Here is a 20,244-nt window from a genome sequence, read left to right on the forward strand (position 1 = left end):
GTTTGTTTGTTTGGTTTTTAGGAGCATTAGCAACTAAGGCCATATTGCTCCGGGATATGCGGTGGTCATTCCCTGACCTTTCCGCATCCTCCATATTTGGTGGCGACGGGCTTGAACCCCGGTCTAATCAAGAAGCGTGTGCTATGCATTGCTGCTCCTTCCCACCTGGCTACGGAGGCACCCAACAACAGATTGGAAGTTGCTACATGGTAGTGCATATCAGTTTTTCATGGGCAAGGCTTGTTAAATGTAACAGTGTAGTGGCACCACATCCTTATTTTCTAGACCCCTAACCATCTGATCAAGAAGTTATTGATGCTACTCAAGATGCTCTTGTGTGGCATGCTATCTAGCCAGTACAGTTTCAGCACTACTACCAGCAAGAACACTGGAACATAAGCAGTTATACTAATGATAGCAAGAGCCAAGTACTCTGAGAGTGGTTAGGTTTAGTTTTCATTTAATATTACTCTGGGTTTTTTTTACTTTACTACATAATTATTTGTGGTACTTCAATGCAATAAGATTATATTATACCTGCAGGTAACTTGTAATGTACTTTTCAAAACTGGCACATGTTCACGTATGACAAACACATTTAACATGAGAATCATCCATACATGTACAATATCAGTATCAGTGAAAGAAAAAGATACCTGCAAGGAATCCGTCTGGATATTTATAAACAAAGTTTATTCTCCACTATTTCTTTCATAGAAATTTATCATTTTTAACAGAACCTTTGTACACTAGAAAATGAAATTTATACATTGGAATCATCTTTCTTAATAAAATGTTACAATCTATGGGGCATCCATAAAATACATAAAACATGGATAATGCATGAACCTGAAAGCTGTTTTCAAAATGCAATAAGCAAAAATTACATAGAGCTGGGGTACTTATTTGGTTTATTATTTATATATTTGTGACTAATCGAAGCAATGTAGACTAAAACCCACACCACAGTTATACATTACCCTATATTTCTATCAATTATTTTCTAATCTGTACACAATGAATTATGGGAAAAAAAAAAAAAAAGAAAGAAAAGCATTTCCAGCAAAAAAAAAAAAAAAAAAAAAAAAAAAGCATTTCCAGCAAAAAAAAAAAAAAAAAAAATTTAAGTATAAACTTGACTAGTATGGTACTTCACTCAAAATAGGACCCAATGGCTCACAATTATGAATTCTGCGAATGGCTTCACTAAAAAATCTTGCAACATCTAAGCACTAGAAAAAGAACAAGTAAGTTTTATTGAAATATTGACATTTTTACAATTAAAGTAGTTTAGACATTAAAACTTCTGTAAAACTCTTAAATTAAAAGAGAATACATGTGATCACAATTATGGAACATGCTCAGTATCATAATTTTTTCTGATACAATTTTTACTTGGCACAGCTGAAGAAATTCTTTGCATCTGATTAGGCTTAATTTACTCAGGTCATGATTGTAAATCTTGATATAGCAATTCTGGTCATTTAGCACAATGCTCTTTCTGTGTGTGTGTGTGTGTGTGTGTGTGTGTGTGTGTGTGTGTGTGTGTGTGTGTGTGTGTGTGTGTGTGTGTGTGTTTAACTCTTCACAAGAGAACTAACAGTTATTGCAACTTACACATTCATATAAAAACAGCTAAGGAAAATAAGTCCATATAAAATAATTGATGTCTACATAATAGGGTTAGACAGAAATTAACGATGCACATCAGCCTGATGACAAAATATGCTGCCAATGATAGCTTGGTGCTTCACTGTACCATGCCCTTGTTAGTAAGGTGAGGAAAACAGGTATCAGGACCATGCACTTTCTGGACTTGGGAGTGCTGAAAAATAAGCCAAAAGGCCTACATGGGTACATTACTGAATAAATAGGAGACGGATTCACCATTATGAGTACGACGGATTGCTTCGGCCAGGATCATGGAGACATCAATGCACTGTAAAGACAAGACAAAAAAACTGCTGGATTTTTTTTTTTTTTGCAGGCTAAGTTATTAGGGGAAGGGAGATGAGATGCTTAGGATATATCTTTTAAAGGAAAAAAACTATCCAAGCCAATGCACTTAATTATATTCTTACATGCACTCAATAAGTTCAGACAGTTTAGTTTCTTAGCAAAAAATCTCTCTCTCCAATGCAATATTAAGTTAAAAAAAGCTAATTATATGCCTCTCACTATCATGCAATTTAAAAGATAGTAAAATAAAAATATCTAACAATGTTTAAAAATTATATTTTTTATATTAAATTGTAGTTAAAACTATATAAAAATTAGAATTATAAAACACATGCATATATTCATAAGGCATCCACAAGAAAAATATGGTACTAGTACTACAGTTCTGTGACCAATGTTCATGAAATGTAATATTTAAAAAAAAAAAAAAAAGGGCAGATTTATCCTATATAAAATATTCAGCATAGTGAATATATCTAGAATCAAAAGAAACAGAAGCACTATGTATAGTGGTTGTATAAAATCCTGTTTTGTTTTATTTGGATTTTAAGCAGTAGTCATGCAAGACCTGACTGGTCCCTCTTCAAAATAAATCTTGCAAAATAATTTCTGGTTCAAGGTTAATGGTCAAAACTTTTAGCATCTTCCTAATTATAGACAAAGTTTTACTTGAGCAGTTTTGGAAGTGAACAATTATTGTTTACTTGGAATTACTCAAGTAAAGCTCTTGTGGAATCCAGTGCAACTATTTTTGTCTTCCACTGCATCGTGCCATTTTCAGTGTAACAAACATTCCTTGACTATTGGTTGATGCATCTGTTTTGTTTCATTAAACAGATTATTATTAATCTGTTTATTCCTTTATCTATTTGACAAAAAATATTAATATGCATGCACTGTAAGCTTAAATTTTCATGTGCTCAACAGGTTTTTTTTTTGAACTGGAAAATGGAAATGACTTGTCATATTTTTATATTTATTACTAATACTTCTTTTTGGTTTTCAACAGAATTAAAACAAGTTTTGATTCTTTGAAAATATTGTGTAAAAAAAAAAGTTTCAAATTTTCAAATTTTATAATGAAAAATCATAATTATATCATAAAAACCAAGCACAGAGAAAAATAAAAGGACCAAAGGTGCATTTTTTGGCAGTATGTGCTGCAGACATTCTAATCCATTCAGTATATATAAGGTAGTCATTACGATAATCCGAACCATACATACCACAATCTGTGAAACACCAAAGCTATATATTTAATTAAAATTAAAATAAACACACTACACTGTGGTTAAAATCCTGATGCATAAAGTAAATGTGATAGTATGAATCAGAGCTGTAATACTCAATATGTTCTACGTTGATAATAATATTAGTAAATTAATAAGAGGAGTTTACCTCAATATAGTACGTGGAACACTTCCGTATGATACCCTCCAGAAATTAAACCGGAAAAAACGAAAAAATCGACAACTTACCGGTACATTAAAGTAAAATATAAATAATTAAATAATCAATTTAACACAATTCAAAATCAATTTAAAACAATTAAAATTCAAATTAACGCAATTAAAAGAATCAAACGAAAATATTCAAAACGAACAAAAATATTCAAGAATATTCACTGTCGTGATCACAGGAATGAAAATTCCTGTGATCACGACAGTGAATATTCTTGAATATTTTTGTTCGTTTTGAATATTTTCGTTTGATTCTTTTAATTGCGTTAATTTGAATTTTAATTGTTTTAAATTGATTTTGAATTGTGTTAAATTGATTATTTAATTATTTATATTTTACTTTAATGTACCGGTAAGTTGTCGATTTTTTCGTTTTTTCCGGTTTAATTTCTGGAGGGTATCATACGGAAGTGTTCCACGTACTATATTGAGGTAAACTCCTCTTATTAATTTACTAATAAAGTAAATGTGTATACTGAATACAATATACACTATGTATAATTAAAAATACAAATATACAATGAATCCAAAAAACATATCGGAAAATTTATGTTGTGAACACCTAAATTTATATATTTGTATTTTTGTAATGACTTCCTTAATGATTGTCCTTTGAGAAGTAAGCCTCCTGAGTTTTGGACTGGGGGGGGGGGTGAATAAAATTCTGGTAATGGCAGGCTCTGTGCAGCGAGTTTTCTTTATGGACATTTACACAAATGCTTTTAAGTATTAATTTGTTATTTTTACAACTGCCAAACATTGGAGAGAAATCATCAAAAAATTAAATCATAATTAAAAAAAATATAAATAAACTCATTAATTTCTCATGCAATCTTCTACACCTATTTATGTATCATATTATTCAATTTCATCAACTTTGGGATCTGAATTCCAGAGAACTGCTTTTGTGAGCACAGATCAGACAATGGCTGACAGGTGAGATCTACTCCTGGCCTTGTATTCCTGACACCCTGCTTTCCAGACTGCTGCACAAATGCTTACACCTCTGCCTGTAGCTTCCATTTGTCTGTATATCCCCTCAAGCTGGCAGTTTTCTAACCAGTGTAACACTGCCTCGATAGTATTGGCAAATATTTATGCACCCCTTATATTTAAATGCATGCTGTCCCTGTAAAACAGTCTTTCCTGTTAACAAGCACAGAACATGTTGGGAAAAATCCTACCCCATGAACCTCAACACAGACTCTCCAGGGCCAAATTAACTGACAAGGCCCTTAATCACGTAATCCCTTCTCCAGTGTTTGGGGAGAATCGGAGACACTTCAATTTTAACCCTTAACCAGGTGAAATAATAAACATTACTCACTGAATGTATCTTCTAATAATTTTTTCCTCCTGAAAATCAATCCTGGGGATCCCTTATACCCCATACTTGGTATAGGGTTAATCCTAACTCGCAACTTTTTCTCAACATTGCCCTGTGCTTGTTAAGTCCTCATATCTCCTACTCTCAATATCATTTGTACCAATGTGTAAACATCGCCTTTTGTGCCCTTAAACAGTGGTAGCTGTTCTATAACATGTCTGCCAAGGGCAGACATACTACGGCCTTATGCCTGTTGTTTGATGTCATGGAAAAGAACTCTTCTATATGAGCTGTTTTTTCAAAAAGAGAAAAGAAAGAGCAAAGAAAATGAATGCTTGCTTATCTGTTGCTCATTTTTATGATAATTATCAACTTGCTTGCTCAGTTTTGTCTCACAATTTTCCAGTAGGCTGAAGCACTTTGTTGTCCAATTACATATGTGTTTAAACTGTGACTCAAATGGACTTTGACACTAGCTGCAATGTGGAACCAGTAGTAGAGAAGAGAAATTAATAAAACTGATAGTGGATATAAAAACATTGTTGGATCAATAATTTACAGTTGCAAAGTGTCACAAATTTAAAATGTTATCTGTATGAAATAAGATGATGTTCAACCATTGAAAGAAAGTCACCAGGAAAAATGTTTAATATCAAACAAATGCCTACTTTAAAATACTGAATGTACATTAAGAGAACTATTTTGGAGAACCACTGTAAGTCAATGAATATATATTGATTTTTTTCCATGTTACGATGCTTTTAAGGATATGATCCACTCAACAGTCAAAAATATAGTTTTATGTAAGCATTTGAAATGTCAACTTGTTCAACTCAAAACACAATGCTAAGGTACATTAGCTAGAAACTTTTTTCTTTTTTTAGTATAATGGTAAAGAGATTAGAACAATTGAAAACAGCTTGAGAAAGTGTTTTTAGCTGTATTGCTTCTCTTAACTACATGATAAAGTTGCATATCAATTCAGTTACAGATTTTTTTTTTGAAGGAAATTATATTCAACAGAAAAAGGATGAGAAAAAATATGCAATTTTTTTTCTGCATTATCTTTAATTTTGATTACAGCAGTTCATTAAAATTTTATAGCAAAAGCTGAGAGAAGCTTTTGCTATAAAATTATACAACTGCAGCTATAAAATTATACAACTTACAGCAGTTCATTCATGAACCTTGACAGACAATGCAAAGTTTGAAAGAGTGGAATTGGAGAACTGGAGCCTACAACAAGGAAATTATTAGGGAAACCCATGGTAAAAGACTCAGTAATTTGGTCAGAGTTAAAGGCCATAGTCATGACAACACAAAAATAACAGCAGAGCAGTGATTCGTGACATGCCCTTCCTGTACGTGTTCAGCTATTGCTAAACCAGAATCAGCATTATTATGATATTTATGTGGTTCATTAGATGAACCTGAAGGCATCTTTTCACCAAGATACTTATACAATACATCAGGCTATTTACCCTTCAGCAATCTTCCCCTTCCCCCACTCTGGAAATGTACAAGAATGGTGTGTGTGTGTGTGTGTGTGTGTGTGTGTGTGTGTGTGTGTGTGTGTGTGTGTGTGTGTGTGTGTGTGTGTGTGTGTGTAGTAGCATGTGATGCAAGAAAGCAAGTGTATGAGCTTATGCAGCATCAGCCAAAAAAAAAAAAAAAAAATCACACCATTCCCTCCAAATGCCTGTCCAGTTCCTTCTTAAATTTATTCAACCTATCAACTTCCACAATGACAGATGGAAGTTTGTTCCAGCAATTAACCACCCGCTGGCTAAAGGCAAATTTCCGCACATCTATTCTACATCTGTCTTTTCTTAATTTGAATTTATGCCCCCCTTAGGTTTGTAATCTGAACAAGTGGAAGGATCCCATCAGAATTCAGCGTGCTCAACCCATTCAAGGCCTTATACACCTCAATCAGATCACTGCGCAGGTGCTTAGTCTCCAGCCACTGCAATTTGCAGAACTTAAGCCTCTCTTGGTAAGAGGATCCCTTCATTCCCCTCACCAATCTTGTTGCCCTTCTCTGTACACGCTCAAGTAAATCTACATCTTTCCTAAAATGAGGCCTCCAGACCTGTACGCAGTACTCAAGGTGTGGCCTGACCTTTACCTTACACAGAGGGACAATCACCTCCTTCTCCCTGCTAGCAAAATTCCTACATATCATTGACAAAACCCCATGACTTGCCCTGGCAGCCTGTCTGCATTGCTCAGAAAATTTCATATCTGACTGCACAATTACTCCCAGGTCTTTTTCATTTTCTACCACCTTAAGTGTAGTAACCACACAGTTGGCACGTTTCTCTGGGGTTACTTCTACCCATATGCAGTACTTTGCATTTGTCAAGGTTAAACTTCAGTTGCCACTTCTTAGCCCATCTGCCTAAATTATCTAGATCCTGTTGCAGTAGCACACTGCCATTACTGTCATTAACAACCCTGCCAACCTTTGTATCATCTGCAAACTTCGACATTAAGCCTGATATACCTTCATCAATATCATTGATAAATATACAAAACAACAGTGGACCTAACACAGAACCCTGTGGGACTCCACTAATAAAATTAGTCCATGAATAGCGGCACCCATTGATCAACACCCTCTGTCTTCTCCCACTCAACCATCCTTTTATCCATTGTAGCAACTTACCCTTAATACCATTCTGCTCCAATTTTTACAACAGTCTTCCATGTGCAACAGTGTCAAAAGCTTTCCTGAAATCCAAATATATGATATCAAAATTATTTTTTGCATCCAGTTCCTTTGTACCCACATCATAATATCCTATCAAATTTGTCAGACAAGACTTTCAATTAACAAACCCATGCTGTGTCTGAATTATTGCGGTAGTCTTGTCTAGATGATCCTGCAATGCATCTTTAACCAGTGACTCCATTATTTTACCCAGAACAGAAGTTAAACTAACTGGTCTGTAATTACTCGTGTCACCCTTCGATCCCCTTTGTGAATTGGGGATACATTTGCACATCTCCAGTCCACGGGAACCTCCCCTGAGTCCAAGGATGCTCTCATAATTACGGCTAAGGGTTTGCTTAGTTGCTTTGCCACCTCCTTTAATATAACTGAATAGATTCCATCCACCCCAGGTGCTTTTCTTATGTTTAACTTCAACAATTTCTCCTCCACTTTGCTTTCAATTATTACAAAATCATTAAGTATCCTGCTACAATTTAATAACCTCCTGCCATTTTCAAACCTTAATAATTCCTCATGTGTGAATGTAGATGCATAATACTCATTCAGTTTGTTTACTATCTGAGCAGGATCATCAACAGTCGAACCATCTTTGTCAAGTGGACCAATCAGATTCATCCCCTTCCTTTTAGAGTTTATATAAGTAAAGAAATCCTTGCTGTTTTTCTTAGCATCTTTTGCCAAGGATTTCTTGTAATCTGCCTTCGCCTGCCTAACCTCCTTTGTGACCTGATTACAGACTAGCTTATATCTGCCATAGGCTTCTGAGTCGCTTGATAATTTGTATGCATCCCATGCATTTTTCTTCTCTGGTACGAGTCTCATTAGTTCATTAGATAACCATTTAGGCCTAAACCTTGAACAATACTTCTTAATAGGTATGAAACTTTTAGTAGCATTCACGATTAATTCCTTGAATGCTTCCCACTTAGAATTTACTGTTGGTAACATAGTCAGTTTATCCCACTGTACAGAATTTAAAAACTGTTGGAGACCACTGTACTCACCTTTACGGAAGCACAAACCCTTTCCTTTACCCCTGATGGTAATTAAATCTTTAAGTAAATCCCACATCAGTACACTGTGATCACTGCCACCTAATGGTTCCTTTATCTGCAAATTCTTAATACACGAATGATCACTGCTGATAACTAGATCAAGAGTATTACTTTCTCTGGTTGCCTCTCGAACATGCTGCTGCAGAAAACACGTTCAGTTCAGCAATAACTGAACATGTGTGGCAAAAAAGATAATGCAGGTACTCATCTACATTCATGTTGTACAAAAAATACAGGGACGTTTAGTTAAAAATGCATTTCTGAAAGTTACACATGATTTTATTAAGGGAAAATCCTGTTTAACCTGGTAAGCTATTTTGAGACAATTACTCATGAGCTGCATGTAGAAAATAATTCCAACATTGTTTATTTAGATCTTAGCACTCAATCCTTCACGAGAGGTTACTGTATAAGTTGGAACATGCTGGAATCGTGAGTGAGATTCTAAGATGGTTCAAAGGGTGGCTGCATGACAGGAAGCAGGGAGTTGTGATTAATGGTTACTCTTCAGATTGGATAACATGAGAAGTGGAATCTCCCAAGGATCAGTTCTGGAAATATTGTTGTTTCTAATTTTCATAAATGACATGGACAAAGGGACTAGGGAGTGTCAATAATGATCAGCACCAAGTGGTGCTCCTTCAGGATGACTTGGATAAGCTTCATGGATGGTCAGAATATGTTTTAATGCAGCAAAATGCAAGGTTTTGGGAAATAGCAGGATAGCAGCACTTGGGAAATAGCAACCCCAAAATAACTTATACACTTGGTTGAGTTGAATTAAAAATGGCAGAGGAAGAAAGGGTTTGGGAAATATGATATGGGTGGACAAATGCACAGTGTAGACAGGTGGCAAGGAAGCATGGTGTCCTTGTGATGATCTATTGAATGTTTGCTTGTAGAGATAATCCTACTATACACCGATGAGCCAAAACATTCTGACCAGTGAGTCGTTATGCAAATCGACCAGGTGAACTACGGCGTGTGCAAGGGTCGGGACATGGTATAAAATGCACCTGATACTGAGCTCCGTTAATCAGTCTTACTCTTGTTCTTCAGATGGGAAAGGCCAAGTTTGACGAAAACCGAGTTTGACAAAGGCCAAATTGTAATGGCCATATAACTAGGTCATGGCATATCTGAAATGGCACGGCTGGTGGGGTGCTCACGGTTAGCTGTGGTTAGAACCTACCGAAAGTGGTCTGAGGAGGGGAAACCACGAACCACCGGCAAGGTGTTGGACGACCACGACTCATCGGTGCTCGAAGGCTCTCCAGGATGGTATGTGGCAACAGAACAGTGATTGTGGCACATCTTTCTGGTAATTGGAATGCTGGTGATGGAGTAATGTGTCACAACACACACAGTACATCGAAACCTGCTGAAAATGGGGCTGCATAGTCGCAGGCCGCTCCGAATGCCCATGGTTGAAATGGGCACCTACAATGGGCATGCGAACATTGAAACTGGACCTTGAGTGATTGGAAGAAGGTCGTCTGGTCAGATGAATCACGTTTCCTGTTGTACCACGTGGACGGCCAGGTACGTGTGTGTTGTTTGCCTGGGGAAGTGATGGCACTTGGATGCACCGTGGGACGAAAACAAGCTGGTGTCATACTGTGTGTGACGTTCTGCTGGGATACCCTGGGTCCAGTCATCCATGTACCGGGCACAGTGACATCTACCACCTACCTAAACATCATTCCTTACCACGTACACCCTTTCATGGCAACGGTCTTCCCCTCTGGCGGTGCAGTCTTTCAGCAGGATAATGCGCCATGCCATACCACCCAGATTGTTCGAGACCTGGTTCGTGGAACATGAGGAAGACTTCCAGGTATTGCCTGGCCTCCAAATTCCCCAGACATCAACTCCATTGAGCATCTGTGGTTTGTGTTGGAACAGCAACTCCATTCTGTGGCAGCTCAACCATGGACCTTACAGGAGTTAGAGGATCTGCTGGTTACGTGTTGGTACCAGATACCACAAGACACATTTAGAAATCTTGTAGTGTCCATGCCTCGCCGGGTACGAGCTGTTTTGGCTGTATGTGGAGGACCAACATCATATTAGGTAGGTGGTCATAATGTTTTGGCTCATCGGTGTATAAGGCAACTAAGTCCACACCTAAAAAAATGAGCTTCTTGAAAGAGTCCAAAGAAGGTAATCTGCTTGGTGAGATCTGCAAAAAGGCACCAGTATGAGGAGAAAGACTTTGATTATGTGGATTACAGAGCCTGGCAGCCAGGAACCCTAGAACTATGGGTCATAATTTCAAACTACAGGGAAAGATACTCAGACTGAATTGTAGAAAGCTCTTTTAGCCAGCAGAATAAGTAACCTGCATAAGGAAGGAAACACGTATGTTTTTTATTCTATATTACACTTTTTTTCTTTCTTTCTTTTTTTTTTTTTTTGCCAGCAAGTGCAACAGAAGCTAGTGGCTTCTTTGCACTCTATGGCTAATAACTAATACTAGTAACTTGTTTTAGGATCACTTCAGAAACTGAAAACAATTTAAAAAGTTTATATAAACGTATGTCTAATTGTTGATAATTACAAGCTATGGCTGCTTGAATCGGCTGAGGATTTTTCAATGGTAAAAAATAATATAAAATAAATAAAAATAAGCACACAATATATCTACCTAATATGAATAAATGTGTTACTAGGCATGCACATGTTTATTCTTATTTATTATTTTTAACTACTGAAAACTCCACCACCATTTTTAAACTTCAAACAACCAGAGCTCAGACAAATCATCCAGAATCAGACAAATGTTTATATAAACTTTTGTTTTCAGTTTCTGTTTTGATCCTGAAAGTTATGAATACCCTGTATATCTGCAGGTATTAATTGTACACAGCCTTTATATTCTATGCAATATACACATTTATTTTAAACATCAAAATTTTAATAATACTATAGGATTTCAGGGATATAATTCAATACAGTAGAAATTTTTAAATCAAGAGATCAATTAACACAAAAAAAATCAGCTAAATAATGTTGCTTAACATCAATATGTTAGAGAAGGACAGGAATAATTCTAGACTTGATCAATCCAGACAGCACCACAGCATTGACAGTACAGGAGCCCTTAGCAGAGAGTGAAAATGCAGTTCTAAGTAGAACGATGAAGAAAGAGGTTAAAGTTGTTAAAAGTAAAGGCACGTGTTTTAACTTCAGGAAAGGAAACTATTAGTTTAATATGTTTGCAACATGGCCTCTATTAACTGAGCAGACTGCACAGGGTGGGTTACTACAAGTGAACTATGGAATTTCTTTAAAGAAGTAGTCACAAATGCATACACACCATTAAGAAAATATAGCAAAAGGAAAATGTGAAGTCGCACAAATATGGTTGGCCATTTTTATAGGACAGAAAAAAAGATGGTATGAGTGAGTTACGTGGCAATGAAAAGTATACACTGGCTAAGAGTAAAGAGCAGGGACAAGGACTTTTTTTTCTACATATGTGAATACAAAGAAGATAAGAATGAATTAGATCAGATCACTGTGTAATCAATTTGGGGACGCCACAGATACCCACCTGATTAATTGAATGGGTATACTGCATCGATCTTTACAGATAAAGGGCTCTTCATAGAGAGAAATTGTGTGAATGAAACTGAGAAGTAATTAGTGATACTGAAATTATAGCATCACTAATAATATATCTAATAATTCTGTGGGATGCAATGAGAGAGAGTGTGCATCACACCATTAAGATTAATAATGAGGGCATCACTAGTCTCAGGGGATGTTCTTTTGGAATGAAGAAGTATTAACATATCATCAATCCATAAAGGCAGCTCTAAGAGAGAATGTGAGTAACTACAGACCAACTCCAGTTGTATCAGTTGTATGAAAAAACTTGATGATTTAAAATGCAATAGAAGGGCACTTAGATATAAATGGTATTCTGAAGGAAACACAGTGCAGATTTGTAAAGGGAAAATCTTGTTTAACTAATCTGGTTAGCTGTTTTGAAAAAGTCACTTGTGAGCTGGATGTAGGAGATAATTTTTAAATTGTTTATCTGGATTTGAGCAAGCATTTGACTCAGTCCCTTGTGTTATTTGAGGTAAAGACAATGGAGGATGAGAGAGAGATTTGGGGGCTATGATCCAAGTAGGTAGTTCTATATGCAGTGCAAACAGGCAGCATGGAAGGCCTGTAGTGTTCTATCAATGAAATGATATATAGGTTATGATCTGCATGAAAATGTTCTATGCACTTGTTCATGCAGATCATAACCTCTCTGTATCAGGGAAGTTATTATCTACAATGAAAATGTGATGCTGATTCCAATGTTGTGAACCCGGAATATTAGTTGAGGCATATGATACAAGAAAGCAAGCTTATACAGCATCAGCCAAAAAAAAAAAAAAAATCCCCTCTTCCCATTTCGCCCATCTCATCTGGTCACTCCAAATGTTTGTCTAGTTCAGCCTTAAATTTATTTAAGCTATCAACTTCCACAACAACAGACGGAAGTCTGTTCCAGAAATCAACTATCCATTGGCTAAATGCAAACTTCCGCATGTCTATTCTACAACTGTTTTTCCCTCAATTTGAATCTATGCCCCCCACAGGTTCTTAATCTGAGCAAGCAGAAGTATCCTGTCAGCATTGAGCCTGCTCAAACTTCAAGGCTTTATACACCTCACCTCGCAGGTGCCTAGTCTCCAGATAATGCAACTTGCAGAACTTAAGCTTTTCTTCATAAGTGTACCCCTTTGTTCCTCTCACCAATCTTGTTGCCCTTCTCTGTTCTCATTCTAGCAACTCTACATCTTTCCTAAAATGAGGCCTCCATATAGTCTCCAAGTGCGGAGATCACACTAAAAAGAACACCAGGCTTCGTGAAAAGGTTCAAGGACAGGTAAAATTGGCAAAAGGGCACCCACGCGATGAAAGACTGAATATGAAGACTACAGAACTTGGCATATTCAAAAGGTACCTTAGAATATACTAGACATCTTAGAGAGGATAGTAAATTGAATGAGGGTGAAATTTTCAGTTTTAAATTATATGAATTAGGGAACAAATACAAATTATGGGGGAAGTAGAATACCAGAATTGTAGGAAATTTTTTTTAAGCCAGTGGTTGCAAATTACTGGAATAATTTAACTTACTTCCTTGGGTAGCACATATGCACATGTGTTTGCACACATCGATGCAGCAAAAGCTTGGAGCTTGCTTGCACTATATGGCAAATACAATACTAAATCAAATAAAATCTGTAAGCTTTATTGCATTCAATTTTGATCATGAGGAGATCTTTGCTCCCACTGAAGTATTCCTGAAGGCATGGACTTATTTTTTTAAAATAGCTTTCGTATTTGAGGTTTTTATCCTCAAATATGAAAGGTATTACTTAGTACTATAAATGGGTTTAAGGCTGAGAAGACTACTTTTCGAAACTGCTTGTTGACATTAGCAGATTACATTATTGTTGAAATTAGACTAAAATTTCTGTATATTACAATTTTCAGAAAATACAAAGAAGGTTGTAACAGAGAAGTAGAATGGACAACGACTGCTTGCAGCATGTGCTTGGACTGGTTTGAAAGAGAGTGGGGGAATTTCAGATGCAAATTCAATTATGTTCAACTTAGAAACAAATATCATTACCCCCACAGTTTAACTTATGTTGATATCTTTTTAAACTGTATAGAATAACCAGAAAAGGTGAATCTACTATATCTTTAAAAATCTAAGACACTGACAGGTAGTCTCTATTAGTCTTTGATCTTTGCCCCCACCGAAGAACAACGTAACTAAGGACTATCCCGAAAAAGGCCTCCGAGGTTGGGAAAACTCATGTCAACGAAATAAGCAACTCATACACCAACCATTAAGTTCAACTATTACTGTAAACAAAATGTTGATACAAAAATATAATAAAATTATATTTACAATAAAATAAATAAAACTGATATGATCTACCATAAAATAATAAAATGTGATAACTGTATTTACAATAAAATAAAACTGACATAATCTACTACAAAGTAATAAAATGTGATAACTGTATTTACAATAAAATAAAACTGACATAATCTACCATAAAATAATATGAATTAAAACATCCTTACAATAAAATACTATAAAACATACGCGTAATTAAAAGCGATAAAACCTGTAGCTTTCGGAAGCGTCGGCTTCCTTCCTCAACAGTATCAAAGCTTTTTGCAACTCCTCCTTAAATAGCAGGCTCACGGTGCTTCCACACGTGGTTCAACCTGCGCATGGTCTGAACCGGAAGCAGGTCGGGAGCGTCTCAAACGGAACCGTTCATCCATACTCAGGACAACAGTTTCAAAGAGGGGATGCATATGCATGCCTCTGTCCCTGTTAATAGTATTGTTATCGGATGAGCAGATTCGCAAGCTCTCAGGCCATTTACGGTCCCAGAACCTATGCACCCGGTCAACAATAACCGCATCCTCTGGGGTGATCCTAAGGCTTTACGGTTGAAGAACGTACTAAGGCCTAGGATTACATTTAACTTAAGACAGCTTCTCATCAGCTGGCAGACACTTGGTCTCTATTAGCAAACATATGGTTAAACATTTGCCAATGTTCAAGGCAAATATGGTGGACGATTCAGCTGCCTCATCTGCCAATTCACATTTCCTACAATTCAGAGGAGAACAGAACATTTTGGAAACTCATCACAGAACTGGATGGGTATCATGTTGTATACCTATCACAACTTGTAAACTACCCTGAACAGGAAGAGACTAGAGGGGGTTAAGTTATTCTAGGAGTTGCTGTACAACATCCTAGAATAATACAAGCTTTTAAAATGATTCCCAACAAGTTATTTTGCATGAATCTGCAGTATAAATGCTAAACTGAAGGGAGATTTTGTGCAATATAATACTTCTAAGGATAACTGCTGTAGATTCTTTTGGCCTGGAATGGTATCGCAGTGGCAGGAACTCAAAACTCTGTTAATTCCTGAAGTCAAAGGCTGTCAAATGAGCCAAGGTTGGAAAGGAATTTTGTAGATGAATGCCCAATAATGCCTACTGTCACTAAGTACATGAAAAACTTCTTAAAATATGCAGAAAAATCAGTTAGCCCTAGAGTATGCATTATAAAGAATTTCCCAGCATGGTTCAAAGATGGCTGGTCATGCAGGGTTATCCAGCTAAGATTTTCATTTGTGTGATTGCACATTGCAGTGCCAGCTGTATGCAGCAAAGCAACAGGGATGACTCATTAGCATCAACTTTGTACTGGGAATGTATGAAAGGCACCTGTAGTGATATGAATGGCATGATAGTGAACTGGATTAAGTTACCAATTATGTAGGCATTATAGTCCAATTTAGTTTGAACAAATGCATTGTATCAGTAAAGTAGGGGGTACCAGTTGATGCAAAATGAATAGAATTCTTATGACAGGACTGAAAATTCATCTAATATGCTTGAGAATTAGAAAATTTAACTGTTACAAGACTTTCAACAGTGAATGGTATCAAAAGTGGCTCTGTGCTTTGTTTTATTCTAACTGCCATGCACTCAGAAGTCAGGATTTAGGAAAGGATGAAAATCATGCAGACATTTGTGAAATTTTAAGTGCCCCTGCCTGGGTTAGGTGCTTTGTGACATGCTACTACACCAATGATTGAAAATTGGCTGACTGATGGTACTTAAGTGTACCAACAGTCAGGAATTTCAGCCAGTTTGCCGGAAGCTTCTACCTCACTGTCCCAATGAGATAATAAGGCCTCTCATCAACCAAGACTGATATTAATGGGGGGGGGGGTGCAACAGGGCTGTAGTAACTGAATTAATTGCTGCAGTGATCTTCCCTGCATATTTTTCACATCAGTTAGCATAGGGTGGTGGGTGGGCAGGTCAATAAGTAATGAACTATAAGCTGTAACAACTTATATTATTTGAGATATTGTAACCATACTTCACATACATAAAATACAACCTTTCAACTTTGTGAAAATTTTACTAAATGTAAGAATTACCACACTTGCTACATTTCCTCCAGAGTTCTTTCCAGGCGGTGAATGCACTTCAGTAAAATTTAGGAGGTTGACTTTAAACCAATGTTTAACATCAGGAATGAATTCCATATCATTCTTAAATACCTTACCATGCAGGTAAGCCTTCACTCTACCAAACAAAAAAAAAAAAAAAAAAAGATGGGGCAAGGTCAGGTATTATGCTCCACCCCAGATAGGCAATCTCTGACAGTGTCATCTTCTGTTCTGTGCAGCCTTGCGTTATCCTGATGAAACTTGATGTCATGCCGATTCAGTTCAAGTCTTTTGGTTTTCAGGGCTCAATTTAGCTTTTCCAGCAACAAGCAGTATCTTTCTTTGTTAATTGTTGTTCAACTTTCCAAGAAATTGTTAAAAATAATGCTATTTGATCTCAGAAAAAGGTGGCCATAAGTTTTGTTGATGATTTAAAAAGTTCTGGTTTGTTGTTTACAGGCAATGTCAGGTGTGTCCATTACATGGATTATCTTTTGGTTTGTGGGTCATAATGGAACAGCCATGTTTTATCACAAGTGATGATCCCTTTAAAGAACTCAGGACTGACAGTGCCAAAGCTCTCCAGATCCTCACAGATCTCTTTCCTTGCAGCTATCATCTCTTGCATGAGCAGCTTGGGCACCCACTGAGAACAGATTTTTCTGTATCCCAATCTGCTGAAGTTAGCATCTGTCACTTGTCTGGTGGTTATGCACCTGTCATTTCAAATAAGCTGATCAATGAATTCTTTGTGACAGACGTTGGCTTTCCGGCTCTTGCGTTGTCCTTGATTTCGAAATCATCTTCCCAAAACCACTGGAGCCACCTCTGGACATTACTTCAATCAATGGTATTATCCACATAGACTGCCAATTTTTGATGGACAGATGTGACTGACTGATCATTCAATATGAACAGGAACTTCATCATACACTGTTGCCGGAAATGTCTGTCACTTTGTCCATCCATATTGTCACATCTAACAACACTAGAAAAATTATATTAGGTGTGTTAATGGATAATTGGTAGTACAAGTGTAAATCATAACTTCCCCTTCCTTATGCAAGCATGCATGAGTAATTGTGCATTAATTATTGACTGCCCTTGCACATCTGGTCCCTAACATAACTATACAAGAAGTCCAAAGGCATGAGGTCCAGGAAGTGAGGCAGTCCAAAGGCATAGAGGTCCAGCTGGCAAAACAATTGGACCTGCACAATCTGCCCATCAACCTGGAACGTGGAGATCCAACAACCTTAAATTTCCTTATGGAAGTGGGGAGGAGTGTCATTTTGTTGGAAGGGCACACCGATGCCTGGATCACTCAACACACTGTTTTTTTCCATACATCATGCCTGCACTATGCTGACATGATACACTGGTTTTTGTGAACCATGGATGAATCTCCTTGGCACTCTCTCAGTAGTTCCATGCTTATCGTGACCTACCAGTCTGTTTATTGTGGTGCACAGAATATCCAGTAGCTACAACTCACATGTAAATTTAGACCAAATGTCTGCCCAGTGGAGTTTTGTCAAACCTTGTATGACATTTTCATTTAACTTGCATTGCAGACTGTTTCTTTCATCCAAAAATGCACTGTGCTCCTTCTGCAGCAGATTACATCACCATTTCTGTTTACATCACAGCAGCACCCCAGGCTGCCACTTCAGCAATCAACAACAAATGATCGTGAAAAGTCATGCTAATTTTACGAATGCTGGCACCTGCAGACTGTAGCGAACGCATTTATAAACTTTAAGTGTAAACGGGCTCACCTTTTCTAGATACCTCATGCAGAAACCACTGTCATCATTTTCTAACCACTCCTTGGCTAATAAATCAATAAAATATATCATTTGTCCTAAAGTATTGTTCTTCAAAATGTTTTCCAGTGGGGGAAATGAATGGTAATCTGAAGGGCCATATCCAAAGAACAGGGTGGGTGCGACAATTTATAACCCCAATTTTGATCGCCTCCATGGTTATCTGAACTTTGTAACTGGGGATGCTGTCATACATATGATCCCTACTGAGAGTTCCTCCATGACTTTTAGCATTTTAATTGTTGAAGTTTTAAGTAGCAAGGAAATATACCATTCATCTGTAATGACTTTACTCTTATGAAGGTAATCGGTGTGTGTGTGAGAACCCTTTACTGTTCCAAAAAAAAAAAAAAAAAAAAAACCTAATGACAGCACCTTGGCTAATGGTGCCCTTCAAAACTTCTTGTGATAAGGAAATTCTACATGATGTAATCCCATGGACTGTTGTCTAGAGTCTTGGTCACAGCAACAAATCCAAGTTTTATCTAATTGGCTGACCAGCTTGTTTAAATCCTGGACAAATTTTATAAGAATTGTGTTTGCACAATTCACTCTCTCACTTCTGGTCTGCATTCAAATCTTATGTTATCTGTTATCTACTGAATTTTTTTCATGCCCAATATGATGGACTTGTTCACAGGATAGATTTAATGCCTTTGTACTATGTATTATAACCCAATTCAAAATCAGGTCACGAACAACTGGTTTCTATGGTTGACATAGTGTGGAAGCTTTGAGTATGAAATGCATTAATTTCTGTTGCTTGGCATAGCTTATATTATACATACTGTAAGATTTCTGATGGTGTATGTACTTACGCAACTCTATATAAATTAGCAATAAAAACATTTATATTTTTCCTTAAAGTAAAAACAAAATAAAAAAGTTATGTAATTTTGCATTTCCTGTGTGTTTTGCAAGTTTCTGTCACAAAAGTAGCATGCTTAATGTAATGATGTTACAATTACAAGTAACATGAGCTGATGTTGGTTTACAGTACTGCCAAAAGATAATCAAAGGCTGAATTTATGATTTGCTTATCTCAGAAAATTGTTCGTAATTTGTTAAAGCTGTAAAACTAAGCTGATAAGTAATTAATTCAATCCCTAATTATACACAAGAAAAATAATCATTATCCTGAAAGAGGTCTCTGAGGTCGGGAAAACTCATGTCTAAAAAATATATAAATTCATACACCGACCATTGAATAAAATTTAAAATGACTACAATCTTTACACAAAAATTTTTGTGTAAAGATTGTAGTCATATTAAATTTTAAATTTTATTCAATGGTCGGTGTACAAATTTATATATTTTTTAGACAAAATAATCATTGCTGAACCTAAGTGTTTAAAGTTTGATAAGCATGCTTTTGAATTATATATTCACTCCAGGATATAAGTGCAACAAAAGGTATTAGTATCAGTAGTAGCAAATGATGCAAGAAAGTAAGCTTATAAAAAAAAAAAAAAAAAAAACCTACACAATTCACCTATTCATGCCATCCAATAGGTTGTCTAGTTTTTTCTTGAATTTATTCAAACTATCCACTTCCACAACTATGGGTGGAAGCTTGTTCCAGAAATCAACCACCAATTGGCTGCACATGTTTTCTGCTACCATCCATCCTCAATTTAAATTTATGTTCCCTCATGTGTGCAGTCTGAGCAATAGGAAGAATCCCATCAGCACTGAGCTTGCTGAATCCATTCAGAGCCTTAAACACCTCAATCAGATCACCTCGCATGTATCTAATCTCCAGACATGAAATTTTCAGAACTGAAGCCTTTGTTCCCCCCCAGTCTCACTGGCCTTCTCTGTACCCATTCCAGCAGCTCTAAATCTTTCCTAAAATGAGGCCTCCA

At 36.6% G+C, this 20,244-nt stretch overlaps 1 protein-coding gene across 1 annotated transcript in view; it reads right to left on the bottom strand.

Moving 5' to 3' along the window:
- Positions 1–1,321: 1,321 nt before the first annotated feature.
- The window catches only part of Prps (phosphoribosyl pyrophosphate synthetase), a 72,590-nt gene continuing 53,667 nt past the window's right edge, over positions 1,322–20,244 (bottom strand). Inside the window, exon 7 of the mRNA XM_090383922.1 lies at positions 1,322–1,939. Coding sequence (XP_090240048.1) covers positions 1,847–1,939 — 93 coding nt within the window. The 3' untranslated portion in view covers positions 1,322–1,846. The remainder of the gene's footprint in view (positions 1,940–20,244) is intronic.

Source organism: Mastigoproctus giganteus, chromosome 10, assembly GCF_048544385.1.
Source record: "Mastigoproctus giganteus isolate SK-2022 chromosome 10, ASM4854438v1, whole genome shotgun sequence".
Taxonomy (NCBI): domain Eukaryota; kingdom Metazoa; phylum Arthropoda; class Arachnida; order Uropygi; family Thelyphonidae; genus Mastigoproctus; species Mastigoproctus giganteus.